The sequence below is a fragment of the Larimichthys crocea genome, chromosome XVIII (assembly GCF_000972845.2).
Source record: "Larimichthys crocea isolate SSNF chromosome XVIII, L_crocea_2.0, whole genome shotgun sequence".
Taxonomy (NCBI): Eukaryota; Metazoa; Chordata; class Actinopteri; family Sciaenidae; genus Larimichthys; species Larimichthys crocea.
This window is the reverse complement of record NC_040028.1, coordinates 8,541,689-8,562,881: the sequence shown is the minus strand read 5'-3', so window position 1 is coordinate 8,562,881 and position 21,193 is coordinate 8,541,689. Positions and strand designations below refer to the sequence as shown.

The window sequence follows — 21,193 nt, the reverse complement described above, 5'->3', positions numbered from 1 at the left end:
TAATTATTTCTACAGATGACTACAACAGGCATAAACACAATGGCCTAAATGTTAACGTACAACTTTACATCAGATGGAAATGTTTCTCAACCACCAGCTGCTAAATTTCAGACTTCACTACGGTGATCTAGAAGTGTATTCACACTGACGTCACTGTTGGGCTACAGGTGACCACATGCAACACAGATAGTGTGATCAGAGACAAACTTTTTAGATGTTCAGCCTGGTGTTACATTAATGTTTAACGCTGAAATTTCCAAATTCAGGATCAACAATACAATGAAATGTGTTGGACAAGAGGACCAGCATTAAGAGCTCTAATTGTGTAACAGCATTACACATGAAGGCTGAAACATGACTAAGAATGAATGTTAAACAAATAATTGTTGCTTCACTGTCTTTCTCAGTACCACTGCTCCCTCTCCAGCTTCACTCTCTAGGTCACTCAATCAGCACTGAAGATTTCACATCACACGGACATACAGTTAACGTATGCTGGGAGCATGTGAGCAGAGAGGACCGCTCTCTTGCTCGACTCAAATTCACTCACTGCTCACTCTCTTACGCTGTACGACAAAGCTCTGCTGCACACAGAGAGGTTATGGGTTGTCTAACCAGACCACTTCCTTGCAGTAGGAACAGAGTGAAACAGGAGATAGCGAGGCGATCCAACTTTTTGAAAAATCTGCTCCGTGCTTAATCCGAAATCCCTCATGCTCCCCACTTACTAGAGCACTGTGGTGCAGACAGCAAAAGGTTCTTACACACTGTAGTACTCCCAAAAGCTTATACACCAAAAAGCCTACAATGCTGCTGTATTACACTTTATTACCAAACAGGACTTTTCACGTTTTCATCATAGTTTCACCTACATGCTTAGAAGGTGAACAGCATTCAGTTGATTACAATCTGCAGCCTCACCTTTAGATGCCACTAAATCCTACACACTGGACCTTCAAGGGTTTATTTCAAACAAACCAGAGTTAGTTGGTCATTATTGGAACAGTGGAAACACTAACCGAGACAGCTGAAGTGTATTTCATGATGAGTTAACAAGGCTCATCGTGCTTAGTTTGGTTAAAGAGAGAGAATTTGTAAGCTGTCTGATTTTATTAGGTGTATGGTTTATTTTTTAGACTAACAATCCTATGAGAGTTTGTGTAATGTAGTGTAGGATGAGTGGACGGTGGCCAGTTGGAGAATTTGAACTAGATGACAGCAGTCACGATTGATTTGCTAATGTGCCAGTAGTTGTAGAGTCTGTAGGGACCTGGCTCGGGAACCAGAGGGTAGCCCTTAAGTGAGGAACCAAACCCCTTACGGCTAAATATGTGTGTAGTGTGTTTGTATGTTAATGAAGAAAAATAATGATTAATGATGCAATGTAATTCCTCCCAGCCCAATAAGAACTAATGAACAATGTCATCATACAATAAAGTCAATTACAGGTTGTAAATTAACAGTTTTAATTAAAACATGCTCAGCTCTGCTCTTCACACCAGCTGCTGTAATGACTGACGGTAAGTTTAACTGGTGCAGCATCTCCACCTGCAGAAGCTGGGGAGCTCTGTCAAACCCTCACAGAAAAGATATTTGGTATTTTAATAAGTAGGCCAGTCTGTGGAATAAATCCTGGACTTTTCCCCCAAGGAGGATCTCTTTTTATGTCTCTGCACTGCACACTCAGTGTTAGTTAGACAGTAATATACGATACGTTGTGTAAATGTTGTGTTGTTCTGTAAACTACTCCAAATTCAGTAGTATCATAATAATCAAGTCAAAAGTGAAATCTCTACACCTATGATTCCACAAAAGTTGGGACACTGTGTAAAACTTAGTGCAATGACAAAACAAATCAAAGAAATACAGGACAAAGACGAGATATTTTAAGTTTAAACCAAGCAGCAACCGCCATGGTTGTGAAATGAAGCCAATACAGATGTACCAAAAACTCCAGTTCCTTAAACGTCCACTTGAGGCTGCCTACAGAATGAGTCAAATTCATAACACGTTTACAGCCTGGTACAAAAAAACGGTTTTGGTCTCTATAGCTAATTTCCCTGTTCATGACACCTGGCCTGAGGGCAAATTTTTATTAACTCATGGTTCAAATTATATTAAAACTTAAAGTTATGCAGAATTAAAAGTGGGGCAACTCTGATTAGCGGGTGGGTGTCGTTACAGATGGCTTGTTTGCGCAACCAGGTGTCCGCTCAATGATCCACGTTTTTTAGATTAGCCGGGAGTCTAAAGAGACAGGACTGCCAAGATGGCTGCAGAGCCTCCACACTCTTTAAACGCTTTAAACCAGAAACCTGTGGGTGACATCACGAATATGACGTCCATATTTTATACCGTCTATGCTTCAAACTTATAAATTTTATAGTTTTTTTGTCAGTGTATACTCTCCCTGCAACACATTTCAGGAGGCACAGAGGTGCCCAGGCTGAGTAGAGATACTCCCCTTCGAATAGGCCACTAAATTCATAACCAAAGCAATAAATTAATATCTGGAAGAAGCAGACTGTTGGATAAGTTAGTGTCTTTTAAGATCTTTGGAGGAGTGCAAACTGAATAATACATTTGACCTGCCACATGTTATTAGTCAGTGCTGTAAGTTTATTATACTGGGTCACAAACATCCAACACCAGGGTATATTTAAAAGGACAAAAAAGCCTACTTGGCAGTGTGTGATGTGGCTGGTGCCAAAGTAAATGCAAAACAAGTCCCGCCTGGTTTCTGTCCAAACAATGTGAAGCAGGGATGCGTCAAGATCCATTTAAGGAGATGGAGTTTAAATTTAATCATCCCAGTTTTCATCTCCTCCAGAGTTTATTCTTACTCGAGTTGGAAAAGCCTTTGAAAAACAAGTTACTGCCTCTTACTGTACACCTTTCATTTACCAACAATCAGCCACCTCTGAATCAACAAGCATCTCTCACTGTACCTCTAAATGCCCCCCGCACGGTCGGACCAGCCGCCACCACCCCCGTCATGACTCATACATCCACATCAACCTCTGACATCAGGCAGACCTCATCCTCAGCCCACGCCTGACAAACACAGACAACAAACATACAACACATAACGCCTTGTGCGACAAGTTATACGTGAACACCACTGAGGGGAGCTTGGTCCTGTTCACCTAGCCCTGACACTTGACTTTCAACAACATCAAACCCAAGGCCCTTTTTTAATTGCAGATCAACCCCATGCATTTTTTATGACGATGATGGCTTTCTCTTATTAGCCGCGGGGTCATAGTGATGGAGGAGGTGCAGGAGGAGAAAGAGGAGAGAGGTGGTAACAGCAGTGAGAAAACAACAAACTACTATCATCAGTCTCATCTCAGTCTTTTCACCTGTTGCCAGGCAAACTCAACTCCTACATAATACACTGACGAGCTGCTCGCTTTCTCCATCTAACACACACACACACACACACACACACACACCCCTCCTTATCGCGATGCATTAGTCGTGTGGTGCCGCTCGGCCAGAAAAATGACTAACATACCTCTGACTTTTATGTTTAAACTCCACAACAAGAGGCAATGGTAGAAGAGGAGAAGGGGAGAGAGATGGTGTAGTAAAGAGGAGGAGGAGTAGGAGAGAGATGGGGTGGTGGTGGTAAAGAGGAGGAGGAGGAGGTCAGGCCCCTTCCACTTCCACCCTCAGCTCAAACAAAAGTGGCAGCATCGGCTATTATTCACTCACAAAAAAAGGAGATGCGAAATATGCAGGGGGCACATTGAAACTGTGAGTATAAAGAAATGTTTTTCACACAATAATATATTCAGATATTTTTAGATTGGAGCTGGCAACTACTGAAATCTGAGCGCGTTTCCCTCAAGACCCGTACTTGTTCCTCAAGGTATAAAAGTCTCTAAAACGGCATTTACACTTGAAACAAACTTGTTTCTTTGAGGATAATTTGGTGTCAGATTCAACCCTAAAGATGCAGAGAGGCTGTTTTGCCAGGGAAGCGAAATAAATCCATGCTGTTTCAGGAATTGTCTAGAAACATATAATCTTATCTGATCGGAAAAAAGGCCATTCACTGCTCTTGCACGTCAACAAAATTATACTTGATTATAAAATTTGAAATTATGCATAATTAACAGTGTTGATGCTTTGATTGACAGGCGGTTGCCATTACAGATGGCTTATTAGAGCACCCCGGCATCATTAACTCCACCATCGCCTTTGCTGATTTTTAGATTAGGCGGGAGGTGGAAGAGGCGAGACTGTCATCATGCTGGCTGTCAGCTCCAGTCTCTTCAAAAACCTGTCCATTCTTTATACTGCCCAGAGCCCACTGTGACCAACAAAATCTTCAGTTTTCTTTTACAAAACAGAGATTGAGAAGCTAAAAAAATACAAACAATGAATGAGTGATCAGAACAGTTATAGATTAACTCATAATTTGATCTTTTGAGTTCTATAAAATAAAAAAAAAGGACAACAGACAGCAGTGAGAGAGTGATGTGAGGAGAGAATGAGGTGGAGGAGAAAATCAAAGCTGACCTGCCCTCCACCCTCCTGCTGTGTGTGTGAGGGTGGTAATCAGCACATGACACTGAAGGCTGTAAAGACAGGTGTGTGTGCATGTGACGGTGTGTGTGCACAGTATGTGTGTACATGTGGTTGGACAGTATCAGACCGTAAATCAACCACTTTATATGAGTAATGACAAACACAGAAGACCGCACTATTATGTGCTTTTGACTGACTGACTGATTGATCAGGGAAAATGATTTCAAGAGTGTCTCCATGGACGGTTCAAGAGCAGTAGTTTTAAATTTATACTTAAGTCACATATCTTCATTGTCAGTGTGAGTTTGCAACATGTTCTTGCAACAAACTGGCTGTCACACAGAAAACCAAGTGGTGTGTGGATATATAAGAATATATAAACAAGATGTCAAGATGACATGAATTCAGCATTTTCTGTCAAATCTGAATCTTCCTTCGTGACTTTCTTGCTTCGTCTGGGATTGCAGGGTCTCGTCTTCTGGGCTCAGAGCTGAATCTGAGCACATCATACTCAGGCCTGATTTGGACAATGCAAAGCATCAACTCTCCACTGAAAGCCAGACTAATGGTGGGTGAGCAGCTATTTTTCCGGGGTTTTTTTTGTTTAAAGGCTGAGTGAGGCAAGTTTTGTTAGTGTTGAGTAAAATCCTCCCACACAACACAAATTTATTCTCTTGCTCAGACATCTCACACAAAATGAATACAAACATATGGACTATGTGACCTGTGCGTGGTGGAACAGTCATTATATCAGATTTGGACACTGACCGGCTATTATTGCATTCATAATGAAGAGCTGAAATATCTCGCCGTCTCATAGTCTGGTCTAACAATAATTTCATCCTTTTTATTCATGTGTCACTGTGCACGACTCCCTACAAAGGCTATAGCCAATCTAATCTACCTCGGAAAACCCACTGGTGCAGGTCAGCAAAGCTTCTGGATGTTAAATACTGAAATGGACTGTTAGAGTAAATTGGATTCCTCATTTGAAATGCAGCAGTGATGGCAGGGAACTAAAAACAGAACAAGCTCTCTAATTCTCTGATAGTAAGAGACATTTCAGATTTTAACCATGGTCTGTAGCAGTCATGGCCAAAAACATGGGCATTTCTTTCACATATTGCAATACCTCACCCAAAAAATGTTGCAAAAGTACAAATGCTTTGGTGTTGTCATGTTTATTTCTTTTGTTTTCATTTCAACAACACAGCAAAGGCAGAGAGAGGCAGCAAAGCAACCCCAAAACATCAGTGAACCTCCACTATGTTTCACTGTAGGGACGCTTTTCTTTTCTTTTTCTGAAAACAGAAGAATGAATGAAACTATTTTAGTCTCATCTGTCCACAGGACAATCTGCCAGTAGGATTTTGGTTTTCTCTGGTAAGTGTTGGCAAACTTTTCTCTGGCTTTTTTATGTTTCTGTTTCAGCAAAAGGAGCCGGCTGCCTACAGTCAAACATGGTGGAGACTTACTGACATTTTGGGGTTACTTTAATGCTTTGGGTACCGGATGTCTTGACTGTGTGCATGGTGCTATGAAATCTTAAGACTATCAAAGAATTCTGGGGGGGTCCTAAGTAGGGTCCAGTGTCAGAAAGTTGGGTGGGTGTGCTGGGGATGTTTCTATATGTTACCACTGTGAAGCAATCAGGAAATAAACTTTTATTTTGCTGATTAACCAGCTTTATCAAGGCCGGCGCTCCCTCACTCTCATTCACTGTATATGTCTCTCGCCTAATGCTTGCACTCTGTCTCTCTCTCTAACCATTGCACAAATAACATTTTTTCATGTCATTATTTTGCAACGTAAATTACGAACCAGACACAGATTTCGAAGCTGGATACATGAAATAAACAAAGCCAGAACACAACAGGTAAAGAATCAGAGTTTAGTCCATGAATCGACCTGGTTAGTCTCAGTCTCTGTTCTGCAGCTAAAACAGACAACCCCCACTCAAATGAATGGAAAAACATGCATTTTCGCCACAAACGCTGGATCCTGCACGTTTGCAGACAAAGCACTCATCCTACAGAGCACCTGTAGAGAAATCTTAAAGCAGCGTTTGGGAGAAGAAACCCATCAAATCTAAAAAAACCTGGAGCAGCTGGCAAAAGTAGAGTGGTCCAAATTTTCCAGTACAGAGAAACTCAAAGATGGTTACAGAAGGCGACCTTTCCAAAGAGTGTGCTACCAAACATCTGTATGGAATATCTTAGATTTGTTTTTGTTTTTTTTCCGAGTTGTTCCAATGCAAACAAAGAAATAAACATGACAACAAGCATTTGTAATTTTCTGGGAGAAGTGGTGCATTATGTGAATGCAGAGGACCCAAAGGAATTTAAATACACTTGAAAATGAGAAAAATACTGTACACTGGGAGAAAATGCTTGCAGACAGGGGACATGACATTACCATTAACATAATGGGCTCTTGGAGACACAGCGGCAAGGACCATGATGGAGACAAACACCTCAGCACTTTCAACTTCATAGAAAACATGACTTAAAGACTTAAAGGTTACTTCCCCCACACTTCCTTACAATGGGTGTTACTTTAACCTTTTCAGTGTTTCAACAAGCCACCGACAGAGACTCACATTGTGTCTGCTGGCAACAAAGCGTCACGTTTTAGCCCTCTAACATTATTCTGGGTGTCACGTGTGTTTTGTGTAGGAGCACAGCAGGGGTTGGACAAACCTTCATTTTCAAGAGGCAAAACAGAGATGAGAACGCAGATGATTTTTCTCTTCTAGCTAAACAATTGCTGGCACGCACTCCCTATTTTCACCTTGGGCAACAACAATCATGCATCTCTGAGAAGAATAGGAGGCCTTGAGTCACAGTGATTCAGCCCAGTGCTACAGGGAAAAATGAAAAAGCAGATTTGCATTTTTAAGGGACCTGTGGGGTGCAAACCACTTTTTTGAATCCACGTAGATTTTTATTGTAATCTAGTTAAAAGAGAGAGATGGGTTTCTACCTAAAGAGCAGCAACAAACCATCTGCCTGACCTCTTTCAATAGACGATCGCACTCTGTGAGGTCTGGAAAACTAACAACCAACAGGTGAAACACAATGCAACATCTTCCTCATCTCCTGCCAAGATTCCTTTAGATAAGATGCTTTACCTTAAAATGTGCCAGACAGTAAAAGCATGTTGTTTTAATGGATAATAGAGGCGTAGTTTGTATGCATCACTATAATTACATACATTTTATCTTTCCAAACAATACATTCAGCAAACATTTCCATTTCATTGTACTACAAACTGCATTATATGAACTCTGCTTTTTAGGTGCACCTATTTAACATGAATACAGAAGTCCTAAATAAATAATCGATGAGTGCAATGAGTGCAGACTAAATAGCCAAATAGAAACATCACAGACTACAATCCTAATCTTACCTAAGCTATGATTAATTACAGAATTCATCATTTAACAGTGACAGCAGATTATGATTTCTTTGTTAATGTAATCTTTATTTGACTCCACTAACACAAATAGTTTTGCATCTGGACTGGAACTGCACAGATGCCGTTATATAAAAACTGAACACTAGCTTGTTAGCTACTTTTTGTGGGTCTACATGTTACCACCAGTTATTGGTTTGATTAATGGCTGTGTATTAATTGTGACGGTGGCTGATCAGGTTTATTATCAGCTGATCATATTGAGAACGGCAGGTTGCCTGTTGTGTGTTTTTAAACTACTTATACAAATATGTTCATCTTTGTAAACAGATGAGGACTGTTAAAGTAACGGTTGTCAAATCAAATGACTGTCTGAACTAACTTGTATAATTTAATAACTTCTAAACAGAGATGATATGTTCTAGATTTTCATTCCTACACAGTAAATGTGTTTGAGAATAATCTGTACAGTGGATAAACACACCAGAGTCTTTATACTGTACGTGTTGATAAGAAACAAGGTATTCTTACACTCTCAATGTGTTGCTGCCGGTGTGAATGTGACGATCTGTATAAATATGAGAAGAGGAGTTGTTGGAAAAGAGCACAGAGCTCATTTCCATGGATAAATATACGCTGCAACACAAATGTCAGGGTGGTGAGAAATTAAATTCAAACAATGCCTATGCCCTCGCTCATACTGTGAGTAGTTCTTCCATGTGCAACAGAAGAGATCTGACAGCTTCAACCAGTGACAGTGAGTATGCCCAAGAGGGTTGAGCTCCCTGATGACAGGAACTCTGAAGCCGTACATTGGATTAACGTAAGAAGAACACAGCCATAACTGTCTTAACACAAAGACTGACGTCTGCTGTGCAACCCAACCATACAGCTATTGGTGCTCAATGAGAGGAGTGGCTGAAAGCTGGAGACAAGTGCCAACAATTCACACAGTGGGCCTGCTGAATCCTTGTGAATGAAGTCGGATAGAGTCCTGAAAGCGTGTGTTGTTAGTGTCGTCTGACTGCAAAGTCATGCTTTTCAAGAGGCATTCAGTCAAGAGATAATCAGTCAAGAGATAGGCCTCTTTAAACACTCAGTGATTCGTGAGCCGCACGTTTGGACTGAACCTAGAAAACCAAGCCAGCCACACTACTTCAATAAAAAACACCTACAACAGCATGTACAGGCCCAGTGGATTTGTGCATGATGTTACAACACAACAGGCATTTCAACTAATAACACATCAGGACAATAACAGTTTATCTCTTTTATTCTTTATGTAGTCTGACTCCAGACCTCTAAATCTCAGCCCACATTTGTCTGGTGTGTGGCTGATTCCTGGTGAGAATAACAGCTCAATATTTGTAAGTGGATCTGAAATTACTTTAAAAGTGAGAAGTTGCTGGCTGCCGTAAAGTTACTGGTCGGATTTGATGTTTTTATCTAGTTGTCTGTTTACTGGAATAAGACATAGTTTTCATTGTCTAACTTTTCTGCCTCAGCCGAATATAAAAACCTTTTTAGTGAGATGTTGTTTCACATCTGGGCTTTTCATCCTTTATTTGTTATGTGAAAAATGTAAACTGTGGATTAAAATAGGTGGATTTAAGACAATCTTATTGAAACACAGAAGTAATGAATCGTGTAACAATACTACTTGTCATGGCGATCAATTTTAATTGTTTGTCCATCAGTTTGGCATGCTGGATGAGTCTAAATACAACAAAACCCAAGAGTCTTTGTAGCCATTGCTATGGAGAAGACCATAGTTAGCGGCACAAGTAGAAAATTTAAACCACTGTTAGGAACACAGATTAGGACACACATACAATAACACAGCACCGCAGTCACCAAATTCTTACCAAACTCGACCCAGAATCAAGGAGTGAATTTTATTTAGGCTGCAGTCGTAACCTGCATAATCGTTAAAAGGCCATGAAACCTTTGTCAATAAAAGAGGTACTGCAAACTTAAATGTGTGCATGTTTTGAGCTGCATGTTAAATTATATGACAGTACTGTGATAAAACACGACAGAAAAATCAGCATTTCATGTGTTAAAAACGGCTTTAAAATGATCCTGAAGCTTGAAAGATGAATGCTGAGAGAGTCAACTGCTTAGGACAAATTTACGTCAAGTAAAAAATAATGTCAAAGCAGACATCTGGGCACATTTTGTAGAAATTTACTGGGAAGCATGCAGCAGACAAGATGGTAAGTAAAACAAATCTGAGGAGCCATATTAGACGTCACTCCGAGCTAACATCTGCAACCATAAGAATACAGCGAGCTCAGTTATTCAACCAAGAATGGAGGTGGCTCTATCAACTTTGAGAGAGGGAAGAGAATCGTGCTTATGTACTGAGGTGGGTCACACAGATACTGGTGTTGAGAAGTGGATTGTCAAAATGGCCACTTGAGACAAATCCAAAACCAGACACTCAATAATAGGCTGAATCATTATTAAGTGTCTGAAATCTCACCCTGATATTTTACCAGCATTTAGCTGATGATAATTTCCCACTTGAATCATAATCAAACCATGAAGCTAATAAAGATTTGCAGCTTTACTGAGCGGTGGCCACGCCAACTAATCTAAGATAACGGGAACAGTAGTAGCTGTAGCAGTTGGGAACACTTGTAGTAAATTTGTTATTATTGATTGGTCTCAAATAAAATTCTAGTCATGGCAAGGAAAGCCATGCTTAAACACAGCTTTGGTTTATGATTACACACAAAGCTTTAGTGATCTAAAACATCAACAGGAACGTCATGTTTGATGCCAGGCTTTCAGAATAAGCCACTCTTTGACTGTAGAAAGATGTTGTTGAACATTGTTGCGGAAATATCCACTGAAGAAGCAGAAATACTAAAGTCTGTATCCGTAGTGTGTTCAACAAATAGCTGAAGTATTTAGAGTGACTGTTCGTCTTTTGCAGTATGAATGCAGACAGTGTGGCTTTGAGTTATTTCAAAAGACTCAAGAGCTGCAAAGTTTTACTGATAATCTTCATAAATGCTGCTGAAGAACGGTACATTACATCTGGCTTTCTGTTCTCTCCTGCACGCTTCTGTGGCAACTAAGCCTGTTGCTTAGCAACCTCTTAATCAATACCTGGTCCTTGCCAGAACAAAGCAGAACAAACGAGAGGGGGAAATAATGGAGGAACATTTAGCTAGCAGCCTCACAGTACAAAAGCCATGTCAAACACCACTCATGTACATATCAATCACTGACGGTCACCATTAGCAACCTCCTGCTATTGTTGGCTCGTTGAATACTTGTGGAAGAGAGGTGGAGGAATGAATTATACAGAGTCTGAATTGTTTGGATTTTAAGGACTAGATACTGAGTGGGTGGTTGGATTAGATATTTCCTAACAAATGGACATAGACAAAGAGGCTCAGCTCATTTTGGGGCGCTTTGTTTAGTCACTTGACTAACCAAAAACCAAACTGTGAACTGTAAGTCATCGGCATGCATTTTTATTTTATTTTTATGTGATCATTAAACACAATGCTAGTGCCATTAGAAATGCAGTGAACTGAAAAACAACAAAACAAACCAGCAAACATTTAAACTATTTTTCTGTTTTGGTTGGTCAGTTAGCATGTTCGCATTCTTCTCAAAGTACTCTGGAGTCTGACAGGAATTTAGTGATTCGTTTCCTGTCACGAGTTTAAGTGTTGGGCAAGATAGACTGTGTTAAACATGGATGATGTTGTATCCCTGACGTCACCCGTAGGTTTCTGTAGAGTCGTGGTGAAGCTCAGAGTGCGGTGGCTAATCCAAGAATGGGAAAGGACGTGGTTCATCAGTGGACCTAAGGCAGGCTGAATCACGCCTATGTGCTCAAACAAGCCGCCAGCACCTACTTGTCATCAAAGCTGCCATGCTCTTAATTATGCATAGACGCATAGATGCAACATTGTTATTTAACGTAACAGCGCTTCCTAATAAGATGGGGAAGTTAGCGGCGCTAAGCAGGCTACCAGGAGACGTGGCCGAATGAACTCACTTCGGAAATACTGGTAACTCTGGACGGCTTTAAACTTGTGAGAGCGGACAGCTGAAGGCAGACAGGAAAGCAGGGAGAGAGAGAGAGAGAACAATTGTTATGAATGACAATTGTTCTGTCTCTCGAAAGAAAGAGGCTGCCACTTGGTCATGTCCTGTGTCACACATTAGACCTGATTTAGTGCAGAAATTGTTCTTAATCTTACTGTTATTACGGATCATCGCCCAGTATAATCTAGATTCAGTAGATAGACAGTAGTATGTGTCTGAACTGGCAACTTTTGGTTGTTTTGACATTGTTTGGGTTAAATTCAGACCTCTGTAATTAAGAGTTTGACATGATTGGCAGACAGAGAGCAAGTTGTGTGTGTGTGTGTGTTACACAACTATGTGGGAGAAGAGTGGCTACAGTTAAAACTAAGAGCTAAGTGCATATACATTGTTATCTCTCTGCTGCTGTTTCGTTCTCACGTAAAGGACACCACACCACATACACACAGACAATATGGGGGTTTGTGGAGATTGACTCGTTTTGTAGCCAGCCTCAAGTGGATGTTTTAGGAACTGTGGTTTTTGACACTTTAGCACTGGCTTCATTTCACAGCCACGGAGGTTGGTGCTTGGTTTTGACCTGTAGTCAGTCTTTAGTGGCCTCCATGTTTTGTTCTGTACGGCCGAATGGTGCATATGACATCGAACATTATGTGTCTGAACATGAGCCTGTGGTATCGTATTAACAGTGCAGTATTTTCTGTATCATGGTTTAACTGCATGTGAAAAATCTGTATGTAAGTATTTATCTACGAAACATTTAACTTGCTTTGATTTTGAACACTGAACATTAAAGGTGCAGCGTGTAGGATTTGGTGGCATCTAATGGTGACGCTCCAGTTTGCAACCAACTGAAGACCACTCGCCTCGCTCACCTCCTGTTCCAAATATGAAGGAGAAACTACAGTGGACATGTCTAGAGTCAGCGTTTGATTTGTCTGTTCTGGGTTTGTAGAAACATGACGGTTCAATATAGCGGACTCTGTGGAAGAGGACCCTCTGTAGATCTAAAAGGGTCATAAAAAGGTCATAAAAAAACATGACAATTCTTATTTTAAAGTTAATATAGACTAATAAAAACATAGTTATGCTAATATATTCAATTTCTGCTAATAGATCCCCTTAAATGTTACACACTTTAAATATGAAATGTTAAAAGAAACATTTAATAAAGAGATATAAAGCGATAAAAATGATTTGTTATGTAGCAAGTGATGGCACGATTATATAAACATATATCTGACTAGATTTCTCACATGTTAATCTATTTTATTTTATTTTTTAAAGACCTGCACTGTCCGAGGTGTCAAGAATCAGTAAAAATTTGAGTAGGCAGAAAGTGTGAGAGTGCAAGTGCACATCAAACCGATCCAAGTGTGTGTGCGTAGGTACAGTGATGTTGGGAAGTTGTTGTTGGTGTGTGTGTGTGTGTGTACATGCCTGTTTAAAAGAGCAAACTGTGGGAAAGTGAGTGGGAGACCAGTGTCATATAATACACCTTTGTGTGGGTGAGTGGGGGTGGAGCTGACAGTTGGTCAGGTAAACAGAGACTACCACCGCATCTCAGAGGACCATAATCCAACTTCTTATTTCCGACTTCTTATTTCCGACCCAGTCACCTGGAGCGCTGACAAATACAAGAACATTATACAGGTGGTCCTCTCTGACACCAGTTCTACTTTAGTTGTTACCCTTGAGGATGTTTCAGTGCAGAGCATTTCAAAGTGTAGCTGAATTTGTTGGTAATAAAAGACTGAAGGTAATTGAAAAAAAAAGAAAGGAAGCAGAAAAATCCATTAACACGTGTAGGAGGTAGTGTGGGTGAATATAAAGAGCGTGAGGGCGGTGACAGAATAAACCTTGTGGCTGCAGGATGCAGCCTGATAAGGAGAAAGCTTTATCTCAATTTTTATTAGAGTTTACTGACAATTACCTGAGATGTACATGATGAGCACTGTTATGTCACTAACATGCAGAAATTCAGATTTTACTATCATTTGGGCCGTGGTTACGCACTCAGTAGGGTTGGACAATTGAGCCAGTATATCGGCAATTGCTAGTTGTTTTTTTGGGCAACACACACCTGCACGACTATATCAGTTGTGGGGATGATGGTGGCCAGTTGAAAATGTTTTTCTATGTTACTCACTCCCACCTACACTTACTGAGAAACCCCACCGGGCACAACTCCATCACATGACAGCCATTTTGTTGTCACGCTGTTTTAGTCCATTCTCTACGTGACTTCAAACACCACCAGGAGCGTTTCAGAAGCAAGACTTTGTTTACTTGCTCAGATTTGGTTAGTATAACATTCACATCCATATTGTACTATATATTCACACCAGGCTGTTTATTCTGTATACTGTCGACCAATTTAATAACTTGCACGCACTACACAAAGTTAATGCTGTTCATACCGTACATAGTACAAGGCTGTGTAAAAGCTATTCTCATATTTTTTTTAAATACATTAATGTTTTGTGTAATAGTTGCTGAAAATGTGAAAAGTCTTTGAACCACACATTACTGAAATGTGGAGTTAGAGGTTAAAACAGTTTTTCACCAGTTTTCAGTCCAGGATTTTTTGGCCAGTCTTAAAGGGTGGCTCAATAACATGCTCCTACGAATTCTGACACTTAATTTCATAAACTTGTCAATATTTTTAAATCATTCAGATTTGGTTGTGTGGTTAATAACACATTCTTCTTTGGTCTGACAAACTGAGAACACACGTTTATTCTTACTTTACACAGTCTTTAATTAACACAGATTATATACATTTACACCTGTATTTCCTTTTTGCTTTACTTGCAATTGCTGCTGCTGCTGGTATATTCATTTCACTCTGTCCTTACTGTTAATACTGTTACCATTCATATTTATATCCACACTGTTATTTATATATCCCTGTTATATGCACAGTTAGACGCAAGTACTTTACTACTTTGTGCAATAAAGCTTAATCTAATCTAATCTTTTCCCTGGTGTATGTGCTTCAAAACATGAAAATATGCTATGAAGTTAAGTTTAGTTAAGTTAGATTAGAAAACTGACCTGTAAATTCACAAAAAACAATAAGGTTTATCAATTTAAATATTAAATATCTTTGTACTGTTTTTAATTGAACATAGGTCTAAAAGGATTTGCAGTTCACTGCATTCTACTTTAATTTACATTTTATACAGTGTCCCGACTATTTCTTTTGGAATGGGGTTGTAAAATTTATAAAGTCACATGACTGTAATCGTTCCATTGATTGGTTGTCAAACGTCGAGAAGGCCAATGTTCTCTAATACTAGCCTGCCAGAGGCAGACGGCAAGAGAGAAAGAGGAAGAAAAACACCCACACAAGAAGTGCTGCAGAATAGCAGCCCTCAGGACACCGGGCCAGACCCAACAACAAGCCGAGGAAGAAGCTCTGCAGCAGAGGCCACAAGGCTCAGTGTTTATTATTTCTCCTAGACACAACAACAAATTATTTCTGCAGTCCAACTGTGCCACTACAGATTTTAATGATGTTATGAAAACATTTATCCAACAGTTTCCCTATACAACATGATCATGTGATATGACTGCACAGAAAGCCACTGAACGATCCACTGTCGCTCTAGTCCAGAATAATATTGTTTTCTTTGTGCTACCTTTTTTTGCTATGTTACAGAAAGAAAACATTCAGGTTTTTTAAGATTTTGGGGGGCATTTTAGTCCTTACTGACAGAAAATAATAATAAGCGGAGGAGAGAGAGGAGGGACGAGATGCAGCAAAAACCTGACGTGAGCCGGTATAGACGATATGATAATAAACAGATGCACCAGCGTTACAAAAAACATTACTTTTATTCTAAAACATGGATATATAAAATATGTTTCAGGGGTTTCTCTCTAGAAATAATCTAAATGATGTGCCCTGAGGTTTCCTGTGCTTTGCTTTACTGTCTGCTCAGCTGCTTAATGGGAAAATTATGTTGTTATGTTTTCCAGTTTCTCATAATTCAAATCATTTTGAGAGCTGATTCACAGCTCGCTCCCTTTGCTCCTTGTACTGACGTACACATCGAGAAGCAGGACGATTATTTCACTGTATGCTTCCTTCCCCTTTTCTATGAAGCAGTAGGATAAAGTACCACATACCACATATGAAAGATTCAGTACTAAACTTTAACCTGGTCACAGAGGGAGTCTGGCTTTGTGATCCTCTTCAGTACCTGACTACATGCAATCTGACTGCACCAAAGAAGACCAAAAAAAATGATTGTAGTGTCAATCCAACAACAAAAAATGCCACTTGAGAGAACTTGAAGATGTTTCCAATGTGAAATGCTGCAGAAAAATGATGAATGTTAATACCAAAAGCCTCATATGGTGAATGAATAAATATGAAACAAAACGACTATGATCGAACAAAAAACTCACACAGACACACGTTGGGTGAGAAACTCACCACACACACACACACACACATATTACCTGTAGCACACATCAAAATAGGCTACAACAAGGCTACAACAATGACAACACAATGGTAATTGTATGAAATTTACTTTGTACTGAAGACCTGAAATACTAAAATTGATCAAACACGCACTGAATAACAAAATGACTCCAATATAACTACAGACATGGAAATTATTTTAAATTACTGACAGCACAAAGAATGGATGGCGTACATGTGACGTCACCAACAGGTTTCTAAAGAGCTGTTGTGAAGCTCAGAGTGTGGAGGCTCTGGCTGTCACATTAGCAGTCCTGCCTCTACCACCTCCCAGCTAATCTAAAAATAGTCAAAGACGTGGATTGTCGACGGACCTGAAGCGGGCCGAATGACACCCTGTTGCTCAAACAAGCCATCTGTAACGGCACTAGCTGTCAATCAAAGCGTCCACGCTGCATAACTTTAAGCCTTGAACAGGTGAGTTATATAAAATCCACCCTCATAGGGTTGTCACAAATGTGGGAGTCTGCTATAGAGACCCAAACTGTTTTTGTACCAGGCTGTAAATATTTAAATATTTGACGTTTTAATATGAGGGCTTACGGAGACTGACTCACTTCTGTAGCCAGCCTCAAGTGGACGTTCAATGAAATGCAGTTTTCGGCTTCACTTCACAGCCACGGAGGTCGTCTCTTGATTTAAACTCATGCTGCATTAACATCTCAATCTATAGCCATCCACAGACATGGTTTGGCTTCCGCAGCCTCTTCCTGTCAACCAGAGCAGCCAGATTGATACAAAACACAGCTCATTGCCTTTGTCACTGCCATCCACATGCAGCATTGACAAATACCGCAGGGGCTATGACACCATGACAGACTCACAACTATCAGTTGTAGCACAGAAATTAAAGCATATGTCATGTGGTCTCAGAACTATTCTCTGTATTATAATGTACATGTTTTCACTGCTCTCTGTATTAAGTCGTGTCACTCTTGCGTCCACCAAAGTGGCTAGACTTTTTCTAACTTACCATCCAGTCAAGATTTGCACATTAAACTACTTTGAACATAATTGAGCTTTGCTCAAAACATGTTTTTTGTTTTTATACCAACAACCCCCAATTACATCCGCCCTTATCAGCTCTTGAAAAATACCATGAGAAGCAGTGATTTGCTTGTTCATGAGCAGTGGCACCCTGAGAGGTACAGAAGTGCTTCTGACATTTTACTGATTTGAACAGGGAGCAACCTGCTATTTATGTAGTGTTCCACTAAAGTTTTCACCGAATCATGGAACTTTATTTCATTTCATTTCATTCACATTAAAAATATAATTTTATTGTGATTCTTGGATCACACCTTCATAGACACCCAGTCATACAGTTATAGTTATTTTTAAACTGGGTCTGATGCAAATCCCTGCAAATCCCTCTGGCTCATGTATATGTATGACACATCATGCCTGGCAGCAAATGTTCTCCATAAATCAGAACCCACTCTGAGTATTCTCATTAATTTTACAGTGCAATCAAAGTAGGCCCTAACAACACCAGTCATCTTTCAGAGAAAGAAATCCAATGAACTCTGAAGAACTGAGGTTAGTTTAATCTGTAATGTCATGTGCCACTTTATCCTGGGTAAACTTACAGTGAGTGTTGGTTTTCTCTACAAGCTGTCAAGAAAACAGCTCCAGGATTTGTTTCTTGATCAACCTTAGTCAAGACGTTTTTTTTTGTTTTTTACTTGATATAGCACGATTTAAAAACAATGCATGATTCCTCTTATTTATAACTAATACTATGTTTAACACAGTGCGAAGAAAGTTACCCAAACTCTAAACTTATCTTTAAAATACGTTAATGCGCTTTTATATCTTGCAGAATACTGTTCTCAAAGAATACATATAAACCATTTCCTTAACACTTTCTCTTGTCAGTCTTTAAACTGTCGGCTGAACATGTAAAGCCTAATTTTGTTGAAATTTTTCAGATGGATTCATTATCAAGCTTCTCTGGGGGTTTTTTTCATGATTTTTCAGCACCAGTCTACATCGATTTTATGTGCAAACATGGACTTGGAACTATACGGAGATTAGTGATTTCTACTGTTATAAGAACTACTTCATGATACATCGGGTGACCTCTCGTTTATACTTGAGAACTGCAGAACTGGCACTCTCTGTGGAAAGACTGGAGATTGATGCTGAAGTGAGAAGATGATGACAGGGATGCAGAGCTGGATCTAAGCACCAGGAGCAGTAAAGACGTTACAAGGCCGGAGTTGAAACCAGGTTTCTGGGGAGCCCACTCTACCATTTGAACCACCAGGGTGTACCCCTATTTATGAATGTGTTTCTTATCCACCTCGTATAATGTGAATCTCCCTGTTGTGGGTTCAATAAAGGCTGTCTCATCTCATCTTATGTTATAATACAGAGTTTTGTTTAGCTCACAAACCACACTGCCCTGTGGACCATGACTCATCTTCGCAGTCAGATCTATTTCAGTTTGAACCCTTTAGCCAGTATCAACCATCTGTTCTTGGATGACATTATACAGCACAAAAGAAATAGGCGAGGGCTGGAACAGCTGGGCTGGAGACTGACCTGTGTCACTCTGACTGAAGACAGCCATGGTCTGTCCACCCACTGTGTGCATCGTAAAGGGATGATCCTTTGGGACCTGCAGTGATACGTCCTTCTCCCCCACAGCACCCAGCACAGTCAGCTCCTCATTCAGACTGAAACGTACCTGAGAAACACAGCAGAGTCAAGGAAAGATGGCATATAGATTTTTTGGTCGTTTCTTTGAGAAGGGTTAAATCTGAGGAAACTGGACTTGTTTGTAGATCCGTAAAGATGTTTCACCTCTCAACTAAGAGGCTTCTTTAGATCTGTCTGCTAAATACCACAGATAGTATAAAGTATAGATGGCATATCTTTGACATCACCCATAGGTGACGCCACATCATACTCCAGTAGGAGTGCGGTGGCTTTGGTCGCCACCATCTTGGCAATTCTATCTTTGGCACCTCCCAGCTAATCTAAAAATTAACACATTGTTAAAGACGTGAATCATTGGCAAACCTGAGGCGGGCTTAATGAAGCCTGGTTGCTCAAACAAGCCATCTGTAACAGAATCTACCTGTCATTCAAGCAGGCATGCTGTTAATTATGCACATTTAATATAATTTGAACAGGTGAATTAAATAAAAAAACCACACTCAGTACAGTTGTATTGAACAGGGAAACTAGCTATAGAGACCAAAACTGTTTTTTATACCAAGCTGTAAACATGTTTATTTCTGCTGAGATGTTGGACATTTTAACATGGTGGCTTATGGAGACTCAGTTTGTAGCCAGCCTCAACTCAGTCAAAACTGAAGACGCCTCTTGGATGAGAGGTAAAATGTCTTCACAGATCTACAAAGAAGGATAACCTGGACAAGCTTGGACCAGGACCTTCACAGACCTTTTGCCTACAGCAGCTACTGTCAAACTTTTCACACCATGTACCACCTCAAAAAATATTTGTTTCTTACAGTACCACTAATATGACAGACATTAAAGTCCAGCAGCGTAGGCCGACCCTGTTGAACTACAGATAGTTTACACGGGGGGACATCAAGCTGACATTGAAATAAGATATTACAGGAAATGCAAAACTAGTAATATTTTGATAGTATGTGTCTTAAAATTAAAATTAATCAATTTGTGTTTCAAAATGTATTTCAGAGACGTCTCACCTCTGTTTTGCCTTGCTTCCTGTCAGACAGAGGACAGAAATAAAAAAGTGACATGATTTAAAAGCATGTATTATTAAAATCTTCTAAATTAACATTTTTACAACATACTTCCCGATGCTAATCTTTCCAACATCCCCCTTTTCTGTGGCTTTGTCCCACTGCTGAGATAAATACTTTGGAACCTGGTAAGAGACAATAAAGAGGACATTTAAGTTTTAATAATAACTGCACAGCAGCTGTGATGATGTACTTAGTAAAGTAAGTAAATAGTAAATAAAAGTGACCTGGATTAAATTGTTTTTTTAATTAGTAAAACTGCTGACATTAGTTAACTTAAGTTTCACCTCATTACCGGAAGTCACCTGTAAAACCCGTCAGCTCGGGTGTTAACCGATAAACATCGTTTTAATTTAATAATTTAATAATCTGCAGGTGGACAAACCTTTACAAGCCACACGCCCTGACTCTGTTTGACTCCAGACAGATTAACCTCCGTTTTCTCTGACATTGTTTCGTTAAATGTGGTGAAGGTAAACAGGAGCAAAGCAAACCAAGAGATGCTGGCTGCAGACCTCCACTGTCAGGTACCTCCACTGTCAGGCCCGGAAATGAACGGGATACATTTCAAAATAAAACTGCAGACCTCCACTGTCAGGCCCGGAAATGCAAGGGACACATTTCAAAATAAAATCGTGAATTTGTGAATGCACTTCCGGTTGAATTGTTTTCCTCACAAATGAATTAATTAGTAAACAATGACATAAAATCTTTCAATTCCCGGTCTATTGTATATATTGTTTTTATAGTAAACTATTTCGGGATCTGGTTATTATAGACACAGATTAAATGTTAAATATAAATATTTCAATATTTATCATCACAGTAACAGTGTTACATACATTAGTAGCTGTAAACACTCAGCATTAGAAAAATACATACGTTGGTTTGGTGCTTACATAAGGAGTAAACATTTATAATCATCACTTTAAAA

The 21,193-nt window shown here is 39.8% G+C and overlaps 1 protein-coding gene across 1 annotated transcript in view; it reads right to left on the bottom strand.

Moving 5' to 3' along the window:
• LOC104933426 (general transcription factor IIF subunit 2) overlaps window positions 1–20,795 on the bottom strand; it is a 43,806-nt gene extending 23,011 nt beyond the window's left edge. Inside the window, exons 1-4 of the mRNA XM_027291023.1 lie at window positions 20,645–20,795; window positions 20,311–20,384; window positions 20,203–20,221; window positions 19,064–19,208 (exon numbers count right to left, since the gene is read on the bottom strand). Of these exons, the coding sequence (XP_027146824.1) occupies window positions 19,064–19,208; window positions 20,203–20,221; window positions 20,311–20,384; window positions 20,645–20,710 (304 nt within the window). The 5' untranslated portion in view covers window positions 20,711–20,795. The remainder of the gene's footprint in view (window positions 1–19,063; window positions 19,209–20,202; window positions 20,222–20,310; window positions 20,385–20,644) is intronic.
• Between the last annotated feature and the right edge of the window lie 398 nt (window positions 20,796–21,193).